The sequence below is a fragment of the Photinus pyralis genome, unplaced genomic scaffold (assembly GCF_008802855.1).
Source record: "Photinus pyralis isolate 1611_PpyrPB1 unplaced genomic scaffold, Ppyr1.3 Ppyr1.4_LG1, whole genome shotgun sequence".
Lineage (NCBI taxonomy): Eukaryota > Metazoa > Arthropoda > Insecta > Coleoptera > Lampyridae > Photinus > Photinus pyralis.
This window is the reverse complement of record NW_022170249.1, coordinates 3,821,651-3,842,162: the sequence shown is the minus strand read 5'-3', so window position 1 is coordinate 3,842,162 and position 20,512 is coordinate 3,821,651. Positions and strand designations below refer to the sequence as shown.

The window sequence follows — 20,512 nt, the reverse complement described above, 5'->3', positions numbered from 1 at the left end:
AAACGAATACATAAACGAACAGTAATATAACTAACTAGAACTAATTCAACAAACATAAAAATTTATTCATATTAAATGTGGGATTAAAATTATGAACAAACATTTTAATTCAACAATCATATTAATTCAATTATTGAAGTGTTGTACAAATATTCCCAACAATCATTTTAATTCAACAATCATATTAATTCGTGCTGTTAAAATCGGAAAGCATTATTTAAAATGATTGTTGAATTAAAATGTTACATGAATTAAAATGTTTGTTGATAATTTTAATTCGTATCTGTGATTGTGCGGAAGTTTCAGGAACTATCCTTTAGTGTATTTGGGTACGTGTATACTAGCGCCTAATTAAAATTATCAACAATCATTTTAATTCAACAATTATATTAATTCGTGCTGTTAAAATCGGAAAGCATTATTTAAAATGATTGTTGAATTAAAATGTTACATGAATTAAAATGTTTGTTGATAATTTTAATTCCACATTTAAAATGAATTAATTTTTATGTTTGTTGGACAAAATCGTTTTATTAATCGAAGTATTTCTTGCAATTCAATTTAATTGTTTGTTATTAATTGTTTGTTGAAATACAGTTTCATATACACTCATTCAATATAACAATATAATTCATTTCACATTTTTATTAAGTAACATTTTTTAAACAATCATATTTAATACGTAAGACAATAACAACAAACGTAAAAAGTAGAGGCATACGATTGACTGTTATTTAAAATGGCACATTGTAAAATTTTGGAATAAAATTGTACAAATATTTTCAGAGAACATTTTAATTCAACAATCATATGAATTCATGCTGTTAAAATCGGCAAGAATTATTTAAAGTGATTGTTGAATTAAAATGTTACATTAATTAAAATGATTGTTGATAATTCGTATCTCTGATTGTGCGGAAGTTTCAGGAACTACAGTTTAGTCTATTTGACTACGTGTATACTAGCGCCTAATTAAAATTATCAACAAACATTTTAATTCATGTATCATCTTTATTAATCAACATTTTTTAATCAATCTCTTAATACGTAAGATAAAAACAACAAACGAAAAATTTAGAGACATAAGATTGACTGTTGTTTAAAATGATACATGATAAAATGTTGGTATAAATACTAAAAAGGCGTTCCATATATATGTCTACCGCAACCGAATGTTAACTGACAAAAAACTTGGAATAACGCGAGTTAAATATACTTATACAGGGTGTAGAAACCTAGAAACGGTTTAAGCACCATATGGATTTCAATGCTAATTTCTTCATATCGAAATATCTTCTCCTGTAATTAATTCAGAGCGAAGTTGTAAATAGGTTTCTTGTAGCTTGTAAAATTCTGCGTACCTAATGCTCATTTCCCCATTTAATTTATTATTATTTTTCAAATTCGGGAAACCGAAATGCTGTACTGCTACGGGCGGCGTTAAAGTAGAATTAAACTGCTCAGATGAGATCCATACCGATCTTCCCAGAAACAGAAACCCCGAAGAGCTCGGACACAAAGACGAAGCTGCATAAATGATAAACAAGGAAAGCGAAGACCGTGATACCTAAGAAACGAGATGAAACAAAAAAGACGCCTGGTACAGCTTTGGCAAATAACCAGGGATCCGGCCATTCAATGCCAAACAGGTAGCCCTTAAGGATCGAGGCACTTAGACAATACAACAAAGAAGAGTGGGGGACTCACATCCAAAACACGGTCGAATATGACCTGGACGTTCTTTCAAATCGACAAATCGCTGACAAAATGGAAACCACCCGCCTACCCCCTGAAGACTCCTGATGGGAACATATATGCGAAGCCGGCGAAAAGCAGAAGTCTTCGCCTCAACTCTGCAACAAGTGTTCACTCCACATCCAACCATAAGACCAAGACCACAACCAAGAAATGGAGGAAGAACTGCGGCGAATTCTAGCATGCTTACACTATTACTCTAGCAATGCCAGAGTAGGGCCGGATTTACCGTAGCTAGGGCCATGTGAGCCCGGCCCCATAGCGGTAAGTTTTTAGGGGCGACAAAAAAAACGAATTTGGGAAATATTTTACAGTAGGTACCTACGTACTATTATCTAGAACAAATTTAAAACTCAATGCGTATGTGCGTACCATGTGCGCATAAATGTTAACTATTCTGCCACTTGGATATTGGTTTGGTTTTAGTTTTTTAAAACGATATATTTGAAATTTATGTGTCTTTTATTATTTTGCAAAACCACTTCTGAATTTCACATTGCAAATATTACATAATAAGTATTTTAAAAAGTACCTAAAAGTAAATATACCCTGATCACCTAATGTTGATGTAATGATGCAGAAATATTAATAAACATGGAATATAATATTTTTCTAAAAACGAAACAGTTATTTGTTTGTAACTCAAACTACACATACACTGGGTCCATTTTTCGAGGCCACTATATGAGGATCTCGCTTACCTTAAAAGATAGAAAGTTGGTTAAATGGGGGCAAAGTTGCGAATTTCCCTGCTGAATAACCATATGAAAAGAAATTTAAAATATCATCAATAGTTCTGAAAAATATCGCAAAAAAACCAAAATTTCTGATTTTCGTTTTTAATTTTTTCATGATAAACTAGTCGTACTAGACATTTCTAATTGACACATTATTTTAAATAACTTTTAAGATGACAGAGAAACACGTGTCAACTTTAGTTTTTCTTATGGGCGCCATTTTTAATTTTGAGATTTTAAGACTACGTCTTTTTTCTCTTTACGACGATATATCACACAAGGTGGTTCAGTATCACATTTCTCCTAATATACAATTTTTAATTTTTTGGGAAGAGTTCTTTGGAAAAACAAAACGTTCTTTTATTGTGAACAAAAGTTTGACAGTTTAATGCATATGTCCGGTTGCAGCGTTGACATCAGGGAACTATAGATGTGTTGAGAAAATTCGATTTTCATATGAACAGAATTGACCTTCGTTTTGCAAGAAAATTATAATTCAAATTAGAACAAAATACATAAGAATAAATAATATTTTAGCAATAAAACTAGCACAAACGTAAATGACACTGCTTGAAATAAGTCAACATTTTGTTCACAACAAAAGAACGTGTTGTTTTTGCATAGCACTGCAGAAAATGAAAATTGTATTTTTAGAAAAAATGTGATACTGAACCACCATGTGTGATATATCGTTGTAAAGAGAAAGACAGACCTAATCTCAAAATGTCAAAATCCAAAACGGCGCCCATAAAAAAATTAAAGTTGCCACGTTTCTCCGTTATCTTGAAAGTTAATAAAAACGGGATGCCATATTCGAAATATCCAGTAAAAAGTGTCTGAATAATGTGTTAATTAGAAATGTCTAGTACAATTAGTTTACCATGAAAAAGTTAAAAATGAAAATCAGAAATTTTCGATTTTTTGCCATATTTTCAAAACTATTGATGATATTATAAATTTATTTTTAGATTATTATTCAGCACGAAAATTCGCAACGTTACTCTAATTTAACCAAGTTTCTATCTCTTAAGATAAGCGAGATTCCCATAGTGGCACTCGCAAAATGGACACCGTGTAGGTATATTTTGTTTCAATAGCGCTTGATATATTTCGTTATTAGTATAAACAAGTAAAAAGGTTTACGCCCTAAGGCGATCAACTTTAGCGTATTTTCCACGCATTGATCAATACTCCCAAAAGGCCATAGCTATATGTGCGAGCTAGGTATATTTTTCTATACTAGAAGCGTCAATTTCAAAAAAATGTCTCCATAAATAAACAAATTTGGCTTTGCACAATCTGCGCATGTGCACATCTGGTTTTTGCAATATGCGATATGCTCATCTTTATTAGAATAATCTGTGGTTAACATTTCATAAAATATCTTAATAAGTAGGGAAGTCAGCATTGCGCAGTCTCCACATGCGCACACTGCATGTATACCTATGGTTCTGGGCTTTGACTATGGAAGAAAGGGGCCTGCGCATTGAAGCAAATTTTCGTGTGCCGGCCATATTATTGGTGCACAGAAACTGTTTACTTTTTGTTTATTACATCAGCTAGTTTGCATTTCTTGACCCAATGGCGTACCTCCATTGCACTTATTGTATAATATTATAATGAAAAGAAACGATATGCATAAATTTATAACATATCGGTTTATCGTGTCGTGTTTTGGGTGCACAAACAAATTAAATTTACTTCTCTTCACAATCATTATAATCACTCTTCTCTCTTTCCTTCTCCGAGGTTTTGGGTTTTGCCTTATTTTCATGTCTAAATTCCCGGAGGTCGTATAATAGAAAGAGCATGGTACGTAATTAGTAGTAAATTGCGTATTACAGTTGCCGACCTCTGCGCTATTTTTCTACTCACCTGTAATACGCACTTGTTATATCGTTCATATCGTGCCATACATTTACATAGTAATTGAGTTGGCATATTGTTTATAAAAACAGATGTTCTAATAATATTTTGTAAAATTGTCAAAATAGAACGAGATCCATAACATTGCCTTTATTTCCACTGTTTAAAGCGTTTCTGTGTATCAGTACAAAGATTCACATTCGTGAGTGCTCAATAGGGGCATAATTATAATAGCACTACTACAACCCCATGTTGTAATATACTATTTTGTACTTGCTTATAGCTATAGAGAGCTTGGCATTAAGGCAGGAACATACTTACCTGACCCAACGTGACGTTATTCAACGCAACGCATATCTAGATGCCGGATTCTTATAGGAATGAAAAGCATTACAACACGCTGCGTCAGGGAAGCGTGTTCATTCCACTGAACTATAATCAAACTGGAAAGCGCACTGCCGGTGTCTGGGGATAGAAACGTAGCGCGCCGAGAGAGATAGTGCAAGGGGGATTTCTGTCACTGTCACTCATTGGAAACTATAAATTCAAAACATATCACATAGGCATGCGCGAGAGTAGGATAGAGATCCCCCTTGGGGCCCTCTCTCTCAGATCGCGCGTTCCAGTATAATTATAGTTCAGTGATTCATTCCTATAATAATTCGGCGTCTAGATCTGCGTTGCGTTGAGTAACGTAACGTCACGTCGCGGCAGGTAAGTATGTTCCTGCCTTAAGAATTCCGCATTTAGATTTGCGTTGTGTTGAGTAGCGTCACGCTGCGTTAAGAAGGCAAGTTCCTGCCTCCAAATTCAAATGTGTCACACATACGCGCGGCGATGCGCCTTTTTCGCTCACATTCATTTAAATAGGCAAACACTCACTTGAGCGAAGCGCGGCGTGGCGCATTGCACTCAATGTGAGCGAAAAAGGCGATTCGACACGCCGCGCGTATGTGCGCGACGACCTTTATCGTCTTTGTATGTATGTTTATTTCAATGTGACCGGAAATCAATTAAATAGAATCTGGCGAAAAAATCCATGGGATCTGAGTGCGTAGTCAGTCTACCAAATTTTTTTTATTCTAATTTTTAATATAAAATAAAACAGTACGCGCCTAACAAAACATTTTCGTTAATCAGATGGTAGCTGTTGGCTTATATATTTCATCCACCTTGAAGATTGAACAGTGCTATCGTGACGTAATGCGGTTAGTGTTTGGTAAAACATTAATTTGTAAGGTTTCGGAGTCTCTGGACAGTTTGACATATGAAAAATCCACTCAGCCACCTATAACATGAATGAATAATCAATCTACAATAGCTCAAGTATTTCAAAGTACCTGCCCAACACTGTCTTTCCAATAGGGAAGCTTAATCAGCTTAGCTAAACTTTGTGGAAACAAGTTTAAGTAAGTTTCTTGACTCTTTATCAGCTCTTCTAATGTAGTAAACACATTGTGCCCCGATAAGATTATAACAATAATAATTAATACATTGCACAGAAACTGCAAGTTGTAGTTAGACGAACTTTCATTCGCAATTGATGTTTGCACATAACCTATATACTCCAGTATCCAAGTACTAGACAAATCTGAGTTTCTAAAATTTTCCATCAAACGTCCAATATGAATCAACACAAAATACTGTTCACTAAAACGAAAATAAAGTGACAGGAAGTAATTGTAATGAAACGCTTACAAAGGTGAAAAGCAAGCTTCTTCAATAAACTCATTTATCCAAGTTAGAGAATTTGTATGTAATGCAGTTGCACATCGAATTTTGACTGACAGTCTTAGTAGATCGGGAGATGCAGTTTTCCATAACTTCGGCGAACTCAGCTCGTCGATGAAACGTTTTGGAAGTCTGATGATGCAGTTAAGGATTGGCGTAAAACACTGAAAAGCTAATTCAGAATTTATTAGATTAATGCTCGCTATGTACCTGATCATCCAGAGATAGTGCCCAGTGATATTTACTAATATTTGAGCGATAGTTGCTTTATTAGTTTCTTGAATGGTATCGTTGGCAAGGATATCTTGTAAACGATGTAATAAAGTGTGTAGTGTGGTAGGTCTTTGAAGTGCAAAATGTAAAGACTTCTCTATAAATGGGCGTAGTGTCACCGGTTGTATACTGTTACATAAAAAGCTTAACTGGCTGTAGACAGTGATTATTTCTTCATCCTTAGAAAGAAATGGATATTTCGCCGTTGATTTTCCATTATGCTTACCTTGCCGTCGAATTCAATTACAGCTTCAAGATAATTTTCTACCAATCTGCGGGCAGTGCCGGACAATTGTACTTGGTGCGACGCTATAATGATGCAGTATATTCGGGCTTCGGGAATGTGAATGATTTCTTGTAAAAAACACCAGTCGAATGGGGGCAAAGCTTTGCTGTACTCTTGACTCAACACGCGAAGACATTGCAAATAAATGGACGCATTTGAGAGCTGCCAATTTTCAAGCTAGAAATTTCTAAAATGAAGTTACTACGACTAACTTTAATACTATTATACCTCCGCTTTTATATAATTTCCTATCGCTCTCAAAATACTTCTCTCGGGTAGATAATTATAATTGTGAGGTTCTTTTCGTCCTTCGGGTACAAGATAAACGCCTTTCCGGAAATTTCTTATTTCGAGGGATATAAACTTGCTAAGCATATTTCCAACAGCATCAATGTCTGATTCTTTGCTATTCAGTAGCAGACTTATCCACGGATTTCCTGGAAAAATTTCAAAACGTAACCAAACCAACAATCCTGTGAAGTAAAGCAAAAATTATATGTTCAAAATCTACGTATAATTTTAAACAAGAAATTTGCTTTCATGCCGTTACAGCAAGACAATATGCCTCAAATGTTGTTGGGACTCTTCATTGTGGACAGTACAATGGCACAAAAACTGCTCTATCGGCAGCAACAAAAATTAAATTTTGGAAATAAAATTGTCCATACATGTTAGAAACGATTTAATTAACAATATACTTTTTTATCAGATGGTTTTATTTTTATGAGACTCTAGAACTAGCTATAGCACTGCTAAGTAAAAAACACCCTACATATGCGAATGTTTATTTTAGTGTACGAGTATATTTCTTATTTAAATTGTATCATTCATGTAAATTTGTTTATTTAAATTGTAAGATGTGAAAATTGCGCTATTTAAAATTAAGCAACATCTGGTCGAGTGCCTTTAAGTGCTATATGATCGTGTGCGATAAGGACGTTGTCATCGCAAAAGTTACTTGATGTCAAGACGCATGGGTTTGGCGCTAACCAAGGATGCAGGTGTACGATTTCTTTTATACGTAATTTTGTTATAGAAGAGGGGACATCTCACGCGTTCCATTTGGGCGTTTCATTTAATATTGGCGGAAGTAGGAGTATAATGGCGGTAAACGTCGCATCCCGGCTATTCCCATCTTAGCGCCAATTTCCCTGGAGACAAGCCATCTCAGCGACCATTTACTTCCCAGCTTCGATTATCCCGACGATGGGAAACATTTAAGACGCGGTAAACATATCAAGAAAATTCGTTTTTATTATATTGAAGCAATTCACTGGAATTAGGTTTTCTTATTTGTTATTTTATAGACTATGATTTTTTTTGTCTAGATATAATACAATCTGAATACGGACTACATTATGAAATTGAAATTATGCCCTTTATAAGTAGGCAAAATTAATTACAATGCTTCAATGCACAATAAAAACCTCTTTCGGTACCAAATTTGACAACCGCTTCTAAAGCGTATCACTATTTATGTAAAAAAAAAAATGGAGTTGGACAGACGTCATTAGGAAAGTGTGCACTGTTGGAAAAATAATAATCACTGGGAGGATAGAAGCCTGGACAGTAATGATGCGCTTTCTTTCAATGATCCAAACGGGTCTTTGGACGCTAATTTTGTTTTGGCCTTTTTGGTTATTTGAAGACACGTCACAATCAGAATAATCTGTGCAGACGCAGTTAAGTTACAATTCGTGCAGAGTTTAATGTGGCTTGTTCCCCAAAACGAAATGTTGTATTGAAAATCAGTGGCGGATCCAGAGAAACTCTTCAAGGGGGGGGGAGGGGCACATTGTGAATCTAAAAGACCTTAGTGGACAATTTAATTTCATTGGTATAGAAAAAGAGATACATACTGGATGTCAACAAATCTATTAGACAAGCCATAATTTCTAGAGTATTAGGTGTACCAAAATGAGATTTGGTACAGGTAAATGGTACGTAAAGAGGAGAATTTTCGCATATTTTTCTCTTTCCGCTCATTTTTTATCAGGATAATTTTATTTTTAATTCACTCAAATTTTGTTGCTTCCCGGAAAAAACTCTCGATCAAAAGCACATTATAAAATCGCTCCAGCTACTTTTGATATCTAGTTTTTTCCGTTGCAACAAAACTTTCGTGTAAAAATAAAATTATCCGATTAAAAATCAAGCTCTTGTGTATTTACCTCTGAAAAAAGACATTGTTATCAGTATGTTCTCTGCTCAGATCCTGAAAAGTAGTTTAGTAGAAAAACAGTTTCATGCCATATCCTAAATAGCATAACATAAATTGAAACACAATTTGTGATTATGTACTGCCAAAAGAATTGCAACGCTTGCCTTGTGTGTAACTTAAAAAAACAAGTAAAAAGGTTTTCGCCCTATATTGTTAAAATTTCAAAGAAATATTTTCATAAATAAGGAAGTTGGCACTGACTGCCCATGCGCACATCTAATGTTTGGAATATCAGATGTTTGCCTTTAACAGAAGCATCTGTTATTAAAATTTCAAAAAGATATCTCGGTAAATAAGACAGTTGATATTCGCATGCGCACATTAATCTGATGTTTACAATATGCGATACGTTTGCTTTTACTAAAAGTATTTTTCGTTAAAATTTCAAAGAAATATCTCCATAAATAAAAAAGTTGCCATTGCACAGTCTGATTTTTACTATATGCGGTCGTCTGTGGTTAAAATTTCAACAAAATATATTAATAAATGAGAAGGGGGACATTGCGCAGCCTGCGTATGCGCAGTTTAATCGTCAAGATTTTCCTTGGCTCAGGTGCCAGAGCAATACGCTACCGAATGCAGAAATAATATAAATATCTTAAAAACTGTAGTAGTTAAGGCCTTGGCCAAACGGGTGGACAGAGAAAGTGGCTGCAATAGCGCACCTAACTCCATTGAAAAATGCGCTACAAATGTAAAGTTAAAATAATGACAAATGTGATCACTCTAACATTCTGACCTTCTAATTGCATCGGCACCTACCTACCTGTTTTTGAGTGCACTGGCAAGCTAGTATCCAAACAATTACATAATTCCACAAGAACTTCATCAACAGGAAAACAACTCAATGCTTTGTACGCAGCGCATACAACGTCTCCATTTTCCGAGTTAATTGCATAAGAAAACAATTTTTGGATTATTGAAGTAATGACGACATCCGAACACTCTGATGCGTCAAAGTAACTTACTTCTGCCATAAACTCGCAATACCTGAAATACATTACGAATTCATTAGTTGGAAGCATGATTGCACAATTGTTTTATACATTTCAAAGTAAGCTTAGAAACAGGAATGCCAACATTAGTCAAACATAAGCAAACAGAGAGATTCTTTTAATAGATTATTAATTCCCTTAAATAGATGTAGCAAAGCCTAAGCGAATTGAGGCTACATAAACGGCACCTATTGATAAATGTGACTCAAAATGCGCTGATGAGGTCTATAATCTTTAAATTGAAAAGTAATAATGGAAATATTTCATTTATGTAAAAAAAATATACCTTTGAATCACATGCGCACGAGCTTCCTTCTGAAAAAGTGGTTGTAAAGCATCCCACGTACTACTAATACTTATAATTCCGCTTTTACATAAGAGCACAATTCCTTCTAAAACCAAAGAGGTCGCCACAGTCCCGGCTTCACCTTTACATTTATTTAATATGTCTGATAAATGTGAAACTAATTCACTACCATAACGTTCTGGGCTGAAACAAACGGTTTTTTTAAACACCTAACAATTATTCGCTTACCTTTTCAAACAAAGCTGTTTGCCAACATAAGCTTTCATAGTATAAAATTCTATTTTAGCGTTCTCACTTTTTTCAGTAACGCCCGAATCAGCTAGTAGGCTTTGTAGATGTGAATAACATTTATTCTTGGTTTCCCAAAGGTCCAGATATAATCGCAAGTAAAACGACTTCATTCCCTCGATCCCTTTCCTTGTAAGATCCAAGATATTTAAAACTAATGGTAAATTCTCATCCAACACTGCCATTTTCGGAATCGCTTTCAGCACAGCGACATTTACACGAGGATCTCTCGAATGAGAAAGTATGTAGAGCAGTACAATGAGTGTTTGCGTACTCAATCCTTGGTATACCTTACAAATTCTAACCAATATTTCAATAGTTTTAACGATAATATCCGAGTGAATATTGTCAAATATCAACAATGAAATCAGAAAGTTAATCATATCAGAGGCGATATACTCTGGCATTGTACTAATTCTCTCCAGCCAACTAAGCATTTCGGCTTGGGTTAATCCCTCTGCTAAAATGTTAACTTGAACAGTAAAATGTAGGTATTCATTTGAAGTGCTGAGTATCTTAAATAATCGATTGGAGTAGAGCATTTGAGTGTTGTTCACGTAACTCTTATTGCTTTCAATATAGAGAATTATTTCATTTGCCACTTCCAATGACTTGTTCGTTAGAACGTTTTTGAATGCTGTCCAGTGCAAGATGGATATTTTTAATAATTTTAAAGATAATTCGTTGCAAGTGCTTGTCTGTATCACCAGTCTACCTAGAACAATGAAAGGGTAAATAGTGGATAATTTTGGTAAGTACTTTATCATTGGCGCTAAACCAATTGCTAATCATCCAAAAAGTGAATGTTTAGATTTATCCTACATTTATCTAGTCTAGCAAGAAGCAAATGTTAGAAATTATATTGATTGGTGTTATTAGAAGATTTTGTACGGCTAAGCATCCGCCTTGTACAGGAAGATTATATGTCAATTGATGCGTACAGTTTTCTGCGTTTGAACAGTGGGAAGCGATGGAATTTACGTAAATGTAGAACTATTTCGGGATGTTACAGGTAGTCTTATTTTCGAATTGTACCATAGTTTTGGAACATGGTAACGACTGTTACATTTACATGGATCTTCAGGTATGATGAATCTCAAAATTCAGTTTGAATTTGAGGCGCTAACAATTTTTTTTAAGTGATTAATACACTTCATTAATATTCGACCAATCAGCTTGGTGATTGTTTCAAATTCTAACCAATCAGATGATTTTTTAAGTGATTAAAAGCTAGGTAGCTTTTTATCAGCGATAAAAATGCGTAGGCGTAAAACATATAGTGGTTGTGAAATTTACTGTCTTTTATTAATCTCTCTAAAATACACTCGATCTTGGTTTTAAATCAAGATAATTTTATTTTTAATTCACTCAAATTTTGTTGCCTCCTGGAAAAAACTTTCGATCATCTGATTGGTGAGAATTTGAAACAATCACCAAGCTGATTGGTCGAATATTAATGGAGTGTATTAATCCGATTAAAAATCAAGCTCTTGCGTATTTACCCTCGATTAATTGCTCATTACATTGAATTTGTGTAATAAAAGGATTTTTATCTGTCGGTTGTCAACAATTTAAATAAGCTAATAAGAAATTCTGGATACCTTATAGCCAAACAGCAATACTCACATAAACGCAAAATGTCTGGCAAGAATACAGTCGAACATAATAACAACGAATTGGTTAGCATAACCAAAACACTACTACCGGAGTTCCTCACAATTTCTTCATCGTTCTCAATTAGCTTCAATAGGCAAAGTATCAAAGGTAGAGGATCTTCTTCAAATTTCAATAATTCATATATAAGCGAAGTTAGCCATAGAATTATTACTTCCCTGAAGTCCCGATCGCTATTGAAACGTTGTGTTTTTGTTAACTCCATAAAAAAAGAACTCGCTGCTAAACTGTGCCTTGCAGAAATCTGTAAATGAGAACTCTATAAGTAAAATGCAACCACACGAAATAGGTCGTCAAAATAAAATAATTGCCAACCAAATGTGCAAAATAAAGTTTAATATTGGTAGAGATATTGGCCACCAAATTTCTTGGCAACACAATACATAGAAGGTTAGAACGAAAAAACCTGGGTTTTTAGATCCGCTCTTGACAAAAAATTTCAAAATTCCGACCGCAAGATAGGTACGAAAAAATGTATATCTTTATGAATTTGGTATCTAGGTGTAAATTTTTGAAATTTTGAAAGATGATGAATGATTATTATTCTCTCCGTCGGACAATTTTTGTTTACATAGGTATAAGATATAAATAAAAAACAAAAAATAAATTAGGATATACTTACAGGTAGCCAAAGTATGACATGTACAACTACATCCAAGGATTGTGGTTCGCTCACATTTATGACAAAATTCCATAGCTTGTATTGGAAAGTGTCATTCACGTCTGCGGACGGATTGCAAATTATATACATAAAAAGTGGATACAATTGTTCATTTGCATAAAATTTTATTCTATAATTGTATTTATTTATTATTGATCTGTTTACGCAAAGAATCTTACTTACTCCGAGCATTCATAAAAGGGAGATATTTTGTTCAAGATACTATTCCAAGCCTTCGGGTGCTGGTTTAGTATGGAAATGAAAGGATGTTGGGGAACTTTCAAATTGTAATCGTTTTTGTACCGCTTATCCACCTTAATTTTCTCTTTCATATCGATCTTTAATAAATCACATACCAGTGACACAACGCCTCCATGTGTTCTGAAAAACAAGTTGTAAATCAGTATATACATGATTAAAGCGCATTTTTTGCACTACCGATCAGTATTTTATTAGCGAAGTTTAAAATTATCTATCTCACGAGTAATCTAACTCAAAATACTAGAGCCTGCACATCTACACTACATCAGAAAGCTTTTAGTGAAAATTTGAAGTCTCTAGCTATTGTAATTGCCGACATCTCAGCCGGACAGCCAGCCAACCAGCCATAACGAATATAATAGTGCATTTTTTTCAAAAATTCGCTAATAATTTCTTTTAACTGTGAGAAAAAAACAAAAAAATACTTACTTGGTAAAGGATAATGAAGATAATAGTTGTGACAATATTGTGGATATCTGCACAGATTTATCTTCAACCAGCATGAGGAGTGATGAACAAGCAGTTAAACTCAATACACCATTATCAGAATGTAAGCTCTTATTTATGAGCTGTCTCAGTTCTTCACTATTTTCTTTATTATTTTTTATGCTTTCAAGCACTTTAGAGAATGACTGTGTCACAAAAATTGCATTGTATTGCTTTTCTTTGTAGTACTCCATGTTTTGCTCATGTAAACTACAATTGACATTAATATTAATAAATTTTGTTTTGGTATCTGTAACAAATATCTCGGATCGATTTTGATCCTTTTACAAAATTATAGAAAACATGATTTTTTATGATAAAGATGAGCCGTGAAGCACGGGGTGGGGGAGCTTCAAAGTCGCAAGAGATTGTCGTGGACACCTAAGGTCAAGAAATGACAAGAATTCCGACGAACCATAAAGCCAGAGATAAAACAATATGGAACCTGCAAAAGCGATCGGAATATGGCAGTTCCTTTGAGATTAGGTAAAAGAGATCATCAAAGTTCAAATACCAGATACACTTTGTCGTTCCGAGTTTTTTACCATTTTAGATATGAAATTTTTAACCAATGACAGGTGATGTTTAGCAACGCCAGATGAACCATACCAAATGAATCGCACGCCCTGCAGCTGGTACATTAATTGAAGTAGGGCTGCATAATTTAAAGGAAGTCTCAACTGTCAACGGAGTGCGGGAAGGAGGTACTCAAAAGGGCAAGTGGAACGTCAGGACGAGATATATCTCCATAGATTTTTTTAAGTACACTAAAAAAGCGCTACCTATTCTTTCTCAATGCAAATGCACTGGTATAAATGGGTTGCCATACCTACAACCGTTTTCAGGATAAGTACCATATATGGGTACCGTCTGGATCCGCCATTTTTTAAGTCAAAATAAAAGTTACTAGCTACTTCCGGTATTTCCGGAAGTGCAACTATTTTGAAATCATTTTTCATCGATTCGACCTTCAGAGTAACTCCGAACTGCAAATTTTCAAAAACCTAAGTACCTACCTATTTCATTCTCTCTGAAACGTTTTAACTAAAGCTCTCAAAAAACACCCTGTATATATCAGCAGATAAAGATTATGTTCACCACGACTGCCCACTCATGGTTTTGTAGAGTATGTCTAAAATTTGGAATTTACAATGTAAACTTACTTCATACTTTTCTTACTTTCTATCACCTTAAAGACCGATTCACATTATCGGTCACATCACAGTCTGCTCACAGTGCAGTCAATTATTGTAGCGTGTATTTCTGATGAACATGTTCTGACTGTAACCTGACCGACAATGTGAATCAGCCTTAAAGCTTAAGCAATATACGCTATAATAATTGACAGCACTGTGAGCGGACCATATGATGTGATGGATAATGTCAATCGGCCTTTATGATTGTCATCTCAGCATCAGTCTATTAGTAATGCACACAAAATACCAAAAGGGCCATAACAATAGAAATGAGGATGATACAACGATTCTAAGCCCTATGGCAAAATTGGGATAGAATGAGGCGAGTACATTAAATCGGGACCTCTAGACCCTGTCTTACTTACAACGGGACTGTAGGTGAGCTTAACAAGCATTAACCCAACATACTTCCAAAATGCTATACCTACTCACAACTGACACATTATTTGTTGACCTTTTTGTTTCAACTTTTAAAAATTTTATGTAAAATTGTTGAGGGCATGACAGATTAAGAAAATACCAACCTTATTTATTCAATTAAAATTTAATTCATTATGATATTATGTCATTTTTCCCGACGACGTGGAAGCTGGAATTTTGTGTACAATTGAAAGTTGCAGAAAATATTTTAGATGTAACCTTACCTGCCAGAATGAAGATTGCTTAACAAAACTATATCACAGATTCTTTAGTTTCGTGCAGTTGTAGTAATTATAAACTTAAAACAGGTAAGATCATTTAATTCTCTTTAACCAGAAACACATTTTTGTAGGTACTTTTAAGTTTTGAGGTTATGTCACAATCATACTCGTATGATAATTATGTGGTGATGTGCCTTTTGATTTGTTGTTTTGTGTAGGGTACCAATTTCTTAAAACATTTTTAAAATTACAACGCCAACTATTGAAAGATTAATCTTAGATTCAATATTAGTTGTGGGTCTACTTGACAATTCGTTGGTTTCGTTTGTAGGTCATGGGCTAGTCTTGTGAATGACCCTTCGCTGCAATTAAAGACCTCTGCATGGTTTTGTACGTCAGTGCATTTTGCACGTATTACCAATTTCTGTACAACTACACTGCTTGTTCGATGGCTGATGTGATTAGCAGTAGTTTGTAATCGTAGAACATGATAATGTGCGAATAACATTGGACTAGAATTTCTTACTTAAAGTTCAGTACTTAACACCTATTTCTGAGTTGCGTCTGTTTAACAAAAGCAACTTTGATTGATGTTTTCGGGATGCCACAGAGTTTTAGATGCCTACTGTATGAAAGTACCTATTCATAGCTCCAGTAGGTATATGCCTCTATGTTATTGTCAATATCTGAAGACTGAAATTAATAACCATGTGTTCGTACGCACTGCAGTTTACCCAGAACATCTTAGTTTTCCAATGAATGACCAAAACGCATTGTGGGTACATTTCGTCACCTACAGCCTGAAGCCAGATCTCATGCGCTCCTGTTTCGCATTGTGGGTTCTTGATGCCAACATCCGGAATTAGCCATAATGCATTGAGAGACTTTTTTGTTCAAGAAACGGCATTCTATATTAATAATATGTTTATTGGTGCAGTATCATCACCATCACAGTTTTACAAAAATGAAGTTATAATAAGAATCAACATGCTTTATCTATGTTTAAAATATTGTTTTCAAATTCAGCAATACTGAAAAAAGCATGTTTGGTCAAATCAACATTGTAAATGATTCCGAGAGAAGATGGAGTTGCTACTTGCTAGAGGTCCATTTTTTTTATTAAAACCTCTGCCAGACCCACTTAGATCATGTGGATTATTCCAGAGGTGTGGACGCCAATAGCCAATATTCAATGAATTTACTAAGGCTGGAAATTGTTATACAAATATTGTATATGAATGAAAGTTATGATAGTCAAGTCAGTCAGCTAGATTTGTGGAGACGGAGCTGGTCAGTGGGTTGCAAAATAATGATGTACCGTGGATTGCCACTTTTTTATCTAGCTACGTTTATTTCTGAGATTAAAGGGCGAAAACAAAAAGTTTGCCTTTTTGGTCAAGTACCTATATGTAGAGTAGCAAAAAGGTAAAAATTCTTTTTTTAAGATATTTTTACGTAGAATTCAGTGGCGTTTTCAAAAAATGTCACAAAGTATATTTTTTTTAGATTTTTTTATATAATTATATATTATAAATATTTTTCAAAATTTTGAAATGACATTTTTCTACCGTTACCCATTTTATTGATTGGTAGTTAGCATGGATACAATAAACAAAACAAAATCTCCATGAATCGATGGCTTACTACTTCAAAACAGTAAGAAATAAAGTTTTTATTGATTTTCATGGCTCAAATTAAAAAATATGTATATTATGTACATTCTCGTGTACATCAATGTAATCAGCAAAAACTTACATTTAACAAATACCAACTTTGGGTCAACTCGGGTCAGAAATAATGGTTCAAACATTTTTTTACCACACCACTAGATTCCACATAAAAATATCTAAAATGGACAGTTTTTACCTTTTTAACGCATTTCCACATAAATTTTAAAAAAATGCGCTATTGTGACCACTTTGTTCGTCCCTACAGCCATTGGGTCGCTATTGTTCTACTTTTTTCGCTATTTGGTTCGTTATGGTGTCGAGGCTTGCACCAAGGAAGGAATTTTTTCTGTGCCGCTTACGAAAAAGTTATGGTAAAAAAAAATTGTTCCACATACCATAATTTTACACTTTTGCCATTTATTAACCATCCTCGAGATCGTTTATAATTTTGTATTGCTGTCGGTCTGTCTGTCCGTGTGCAGTTGTGCACGATAACTTTTGTATTTGCACAATTCAATTTTTTCATTTGTTAAAATTGAGGTTAAAATAGGTACTTAAATGAAATTTTGTATCTAGGCACCTCGAATACAAGTAAAAGTAATGCTGAATCAAAACAATTGTTTTGCGCAGGTGCAATCCGATCCGACTTAAAACACATAAACAATTTGCACAGTCAAACTTTTCTTTTTCACTCATTTTTTATTTTCCCCTGTATCTCTTAAGCAACCGAATATTTTCATTTTACTATTTTAAGTTTGAATAAAGAGCACATGACGCCTATATTACTGTTTTTTATAGCATTAACAATTACGGAGAAGGTGTCAAAAATGGGACACCCTGTAGGTACTTACATGTTTTATAAAAAAGAATGCTTTAAAAAAATGAGATCTGGTTGTGTGTACAGGTCGGTCCAAATTAAAAACTTTCTTATGGAAACGGTCTTTATTTTAGAGAAAAAAATGAACCTAGGTGTCTGGAGCTCAATTTTAAAGAGAAAGTCACTGTCACAAACAGAATTCAGCCATCTCTAATCGTTTGGCCGCTATGGGGAGTGTCTAGAATTTAGTACGTTTCTTTAATGCCCCATAAATTTCTTGTTATTGCAGATAATTGATTTTGGCATTATCTTTCTTAGAGCACTTTTTATGTAAAATCCATCGCGATAGACAGCTTTAAACTACATTTTTATAATACTTATTAGTTACCGATTTGTTTTATTCACATAAGTTTTCATGTTTGTTGTTAGTGGGCTATTTTAAATTAAAAATGTTTGGAACTAATAAAAGGTTCCAGATAAGTGACTAAGAAATTGCCATTTTAAACAATCCTTCCATCTTTTGTTCGCCATGGAAACCTATTTTATGACCGTTTGCACCAACAAATTTAAGCAGAGCTTAACTTAAGCGTGGCTTAAAATCCATGGTCACCATTGTCTCAATAATCGTTGCCATGGATTTTAAGCTAAGCTTAAGTTAAGCCCCGCTTAAATTTGTCAGTGCATGGCAATGTGTAAAATGGAATATTCCAAATAATATTTAATATAAATACAGTAGGTGCTTGGTAATTCGGCACCCAAATGCCGGATTACTGGAATGTGGAGACCTAAATTACATTTTTTTAAATTTCAGCATTTACGTAGCTATGTATGATATCCCAAGATGGCCCTATCTAGAAACGAGATAAATTTACGGCGACTATTAAATAAATGCGAACTTATGGTTAAAAGCAAACAGAAGAAGGATGAAAGGTTTCCCCAGTATATCCAATCATTGGAGGAAATGTGGAAAACATTACAGGGCACTGTATCAAGGTAAGCAAAATTGACTTCACATCAAATTACACAATCAAATTTTTTTAATTTGTAGTAAAGGCGACGGAAGTGTACGTGAATATTATGAGAGAATATTAAATTTGAAAATAGCCTTAGGTTTGTTACCAGAAGATACATTTGTCGGGAAGTTGATAGATGGCACAGAAGGCTCCAAGTTATCACCTCGTGATGAATTATTAGGTAAAAATGGTTAGCAGATGTAGATACAGTAATAAGTATTGTTGTCGGCGACAGTTTTACATTTCTACTGTTATTTCATTGTTACATAATATATGGGATACACACATTTTAGGATTAAGAAAACGAGAACCAGCCAAAAAAACAAGTTCTACAAATGATTTAGATGACATAATAGATTATCACCAAGATATGCAGGCAAAGATCGCTGACGAAATGCTAACTCTGACCAAAAATTTAAAAGAACAATCGGAGCTTGCTAATAAAATAATCAAAAAAGACACGGAGGTAAGTTCTGACATTGTTATTCCGTGGTTAAAAACCTTCCTATGCAGGTCGTTGGTAGATCATCACAATTAACCGAGGATAACTTCACTAAATTAAAAAGTGAATCAAATAAATTAACTGAACATTCTAAGAGGGCTTGGAAGTGTTGGATGTGGATAATGTTACTTGTTGTATTAGTCGTATTTATAAGTAAGTATACTAAATAAATAATATACTGAACTAATCAATTTTTGCTTTTCAGATATGGTATTATTTATGAAAGTTATGAAAAAAAAATATTGAGTCATGTTTGGATTAAAAAATAGGTATTTAAAAAACTATTTTAATGTATAACACTGAATCAGTTTTTGTTCTTGTCGTATTATTTCTCTGTAGGGTGATGACGTTCTGTTCTTGTTGATATACCTAGTGCCTAGTTTGGTGATGTTTTTGTATTTGGAGAAGTGAGAGAGGGCGATTGATTTTGAAATACAATTTTTGTTACCTGTTTGAACCTTTTATTTTAAAGCATATAGGTGTACCATTTAATTGTCAAGCAAAAAAATATTTATTCATTTGTTTTTTAATGTGGCTGATGCCTACACTGCAGGTCAGGTACGAAAATCTAGCTAAATCATAGAGTTCAACCAGAAACATGGAACGAAATCTTTCTGTGAAAGCTTTTGGAACATGTATACAAATGTATGTTATACTTATAGTATACATTAACTTTCTTTCTACACTGTACACAAACAGGTACGGTTTAGGCTTAACAAAATAAAAAGAGTGACCATAATAAAGAATTAACCTTAAAGCGTATGTTCTTGTTGCGCTAAATTCTTCTGCAAATATTTGCACTGAAAGTTTTAACATCACCAGTAGATATATCTCGTCCTGACGTTCCACTTGCCTTTAGGAAATACCCCTTTGTGAATACACTCCTGCGACAATCAGTTTTTGAAATATAAGAAATTATATCCGATCACGATAAGGGGTTGAGGAGCACTATGATTGGCAGAAAATTATTCCTTTCGTTGAGACCTTACATTAGAGTACCATGAGCGAGAAAACCAGCCCCCCCCCTCCTTTTTTGGATAAGGGATCTTGTAAAAGGGTGGTAATTAGAATACCATGAATGATAAAATCCATTTTTACCCCCCCCCCTTCCCCTTGTCGCCCTCTGATCTTG

At 34.2% G+C, this 20,512-nt stretch overlaps 2 protein-coding genes across 9 annotated transcripts; one reads left to right on the top strand and one right to left on the bottom strand.

Moving 5' to 3' along the window:
- Window positions 1-1,404: 1,404 nt before the first annotated feature.
- LOC116173402 (vesicle transport protein USE1) lies at window positions 1,405-19,831 on the top strand. Of its 7 annotated transcripts, none has more exons than XM_031490887.1 (6): window positions 1,405-2,019; window positions 18,677-18,858; window positions 18,914-19,068; window positions 19,172-19,344; window positions 19,392-19,533; window positions 19,586-19,831. In XM_031490887.1, the coding sequence occupies exons 2-6, from the start codon at window positions 18,707-18,709 to the stop codon at window positions 19,624-19,626; spliced, it is 663 nt and encodes a 220-aa protein (XP_031346747.1). In that variant the 5' UTR covers window positions 1,405-2,019; window positions 18,677-18,706; the 3' UTR covers window positions 19,627-19,831. The 7 variants fall into 7 exon arrangements, with proteins under 7 accessions (XP_031346747.1, XP_031346755.1, XP_031346730.1 ...); XM_031490895.1 differs by lacking the exon at window positions 1,405-2,019 and adding an exon at window positions 14,949-15,059; XM_031490870.1 differs by lacking the exon at window positions 1,405-2,019 and adding an exon at window positions 14,970-15,115.
- Window positions 6,059-15,516, bottom strand: LOC116173393 (focadhesin). Of its 2 annotated transcripts, XM_031490841.1 has the most exons (13): window positions 15,382-15,516; window positions 15,262-15,326; window positions 13,485-13,751; window positions 12,978-13,175; window positions 12,756-12,924; window positions 12,086-12,377; window positions 10,400-11,174; window positions 10,151-10,354; window positions 9,636-9,859; window positions 6,877-7,085; window positions 6,589-6,825; window positions 6,300-6,541; window positions 6,059-6,253 (listed from the first exon to the last, which is right to left on the bottom strand). In XM_031490841.1, the coding sequence occupies exons 3-13, from the start codon at window positions 13,733-13,735 to the stop codon at window positions 6,193-6,195; spliced, it is 2,862 nt and encodes a 953-aa protein (XP_031346701.1). In that variant the 5' UTR covers window positions 13,736-13,751; window positions 15,262-15,326; window positions 15,382-15,516; the 3' UTR covers window positions 6,059-6,192. The 2 variants fall into 2 exon arrangements, with proteins under 2 accessions (XP_031346701.1, XP_031346710.1); XM_031490850.1 differs by lacking the exon at window positions 15,262-15,326 and having other exon boundaries at window positions 15,382-15,514.
- Window positions 19,832-20,512: the final 681 nt, after the last annotated feature.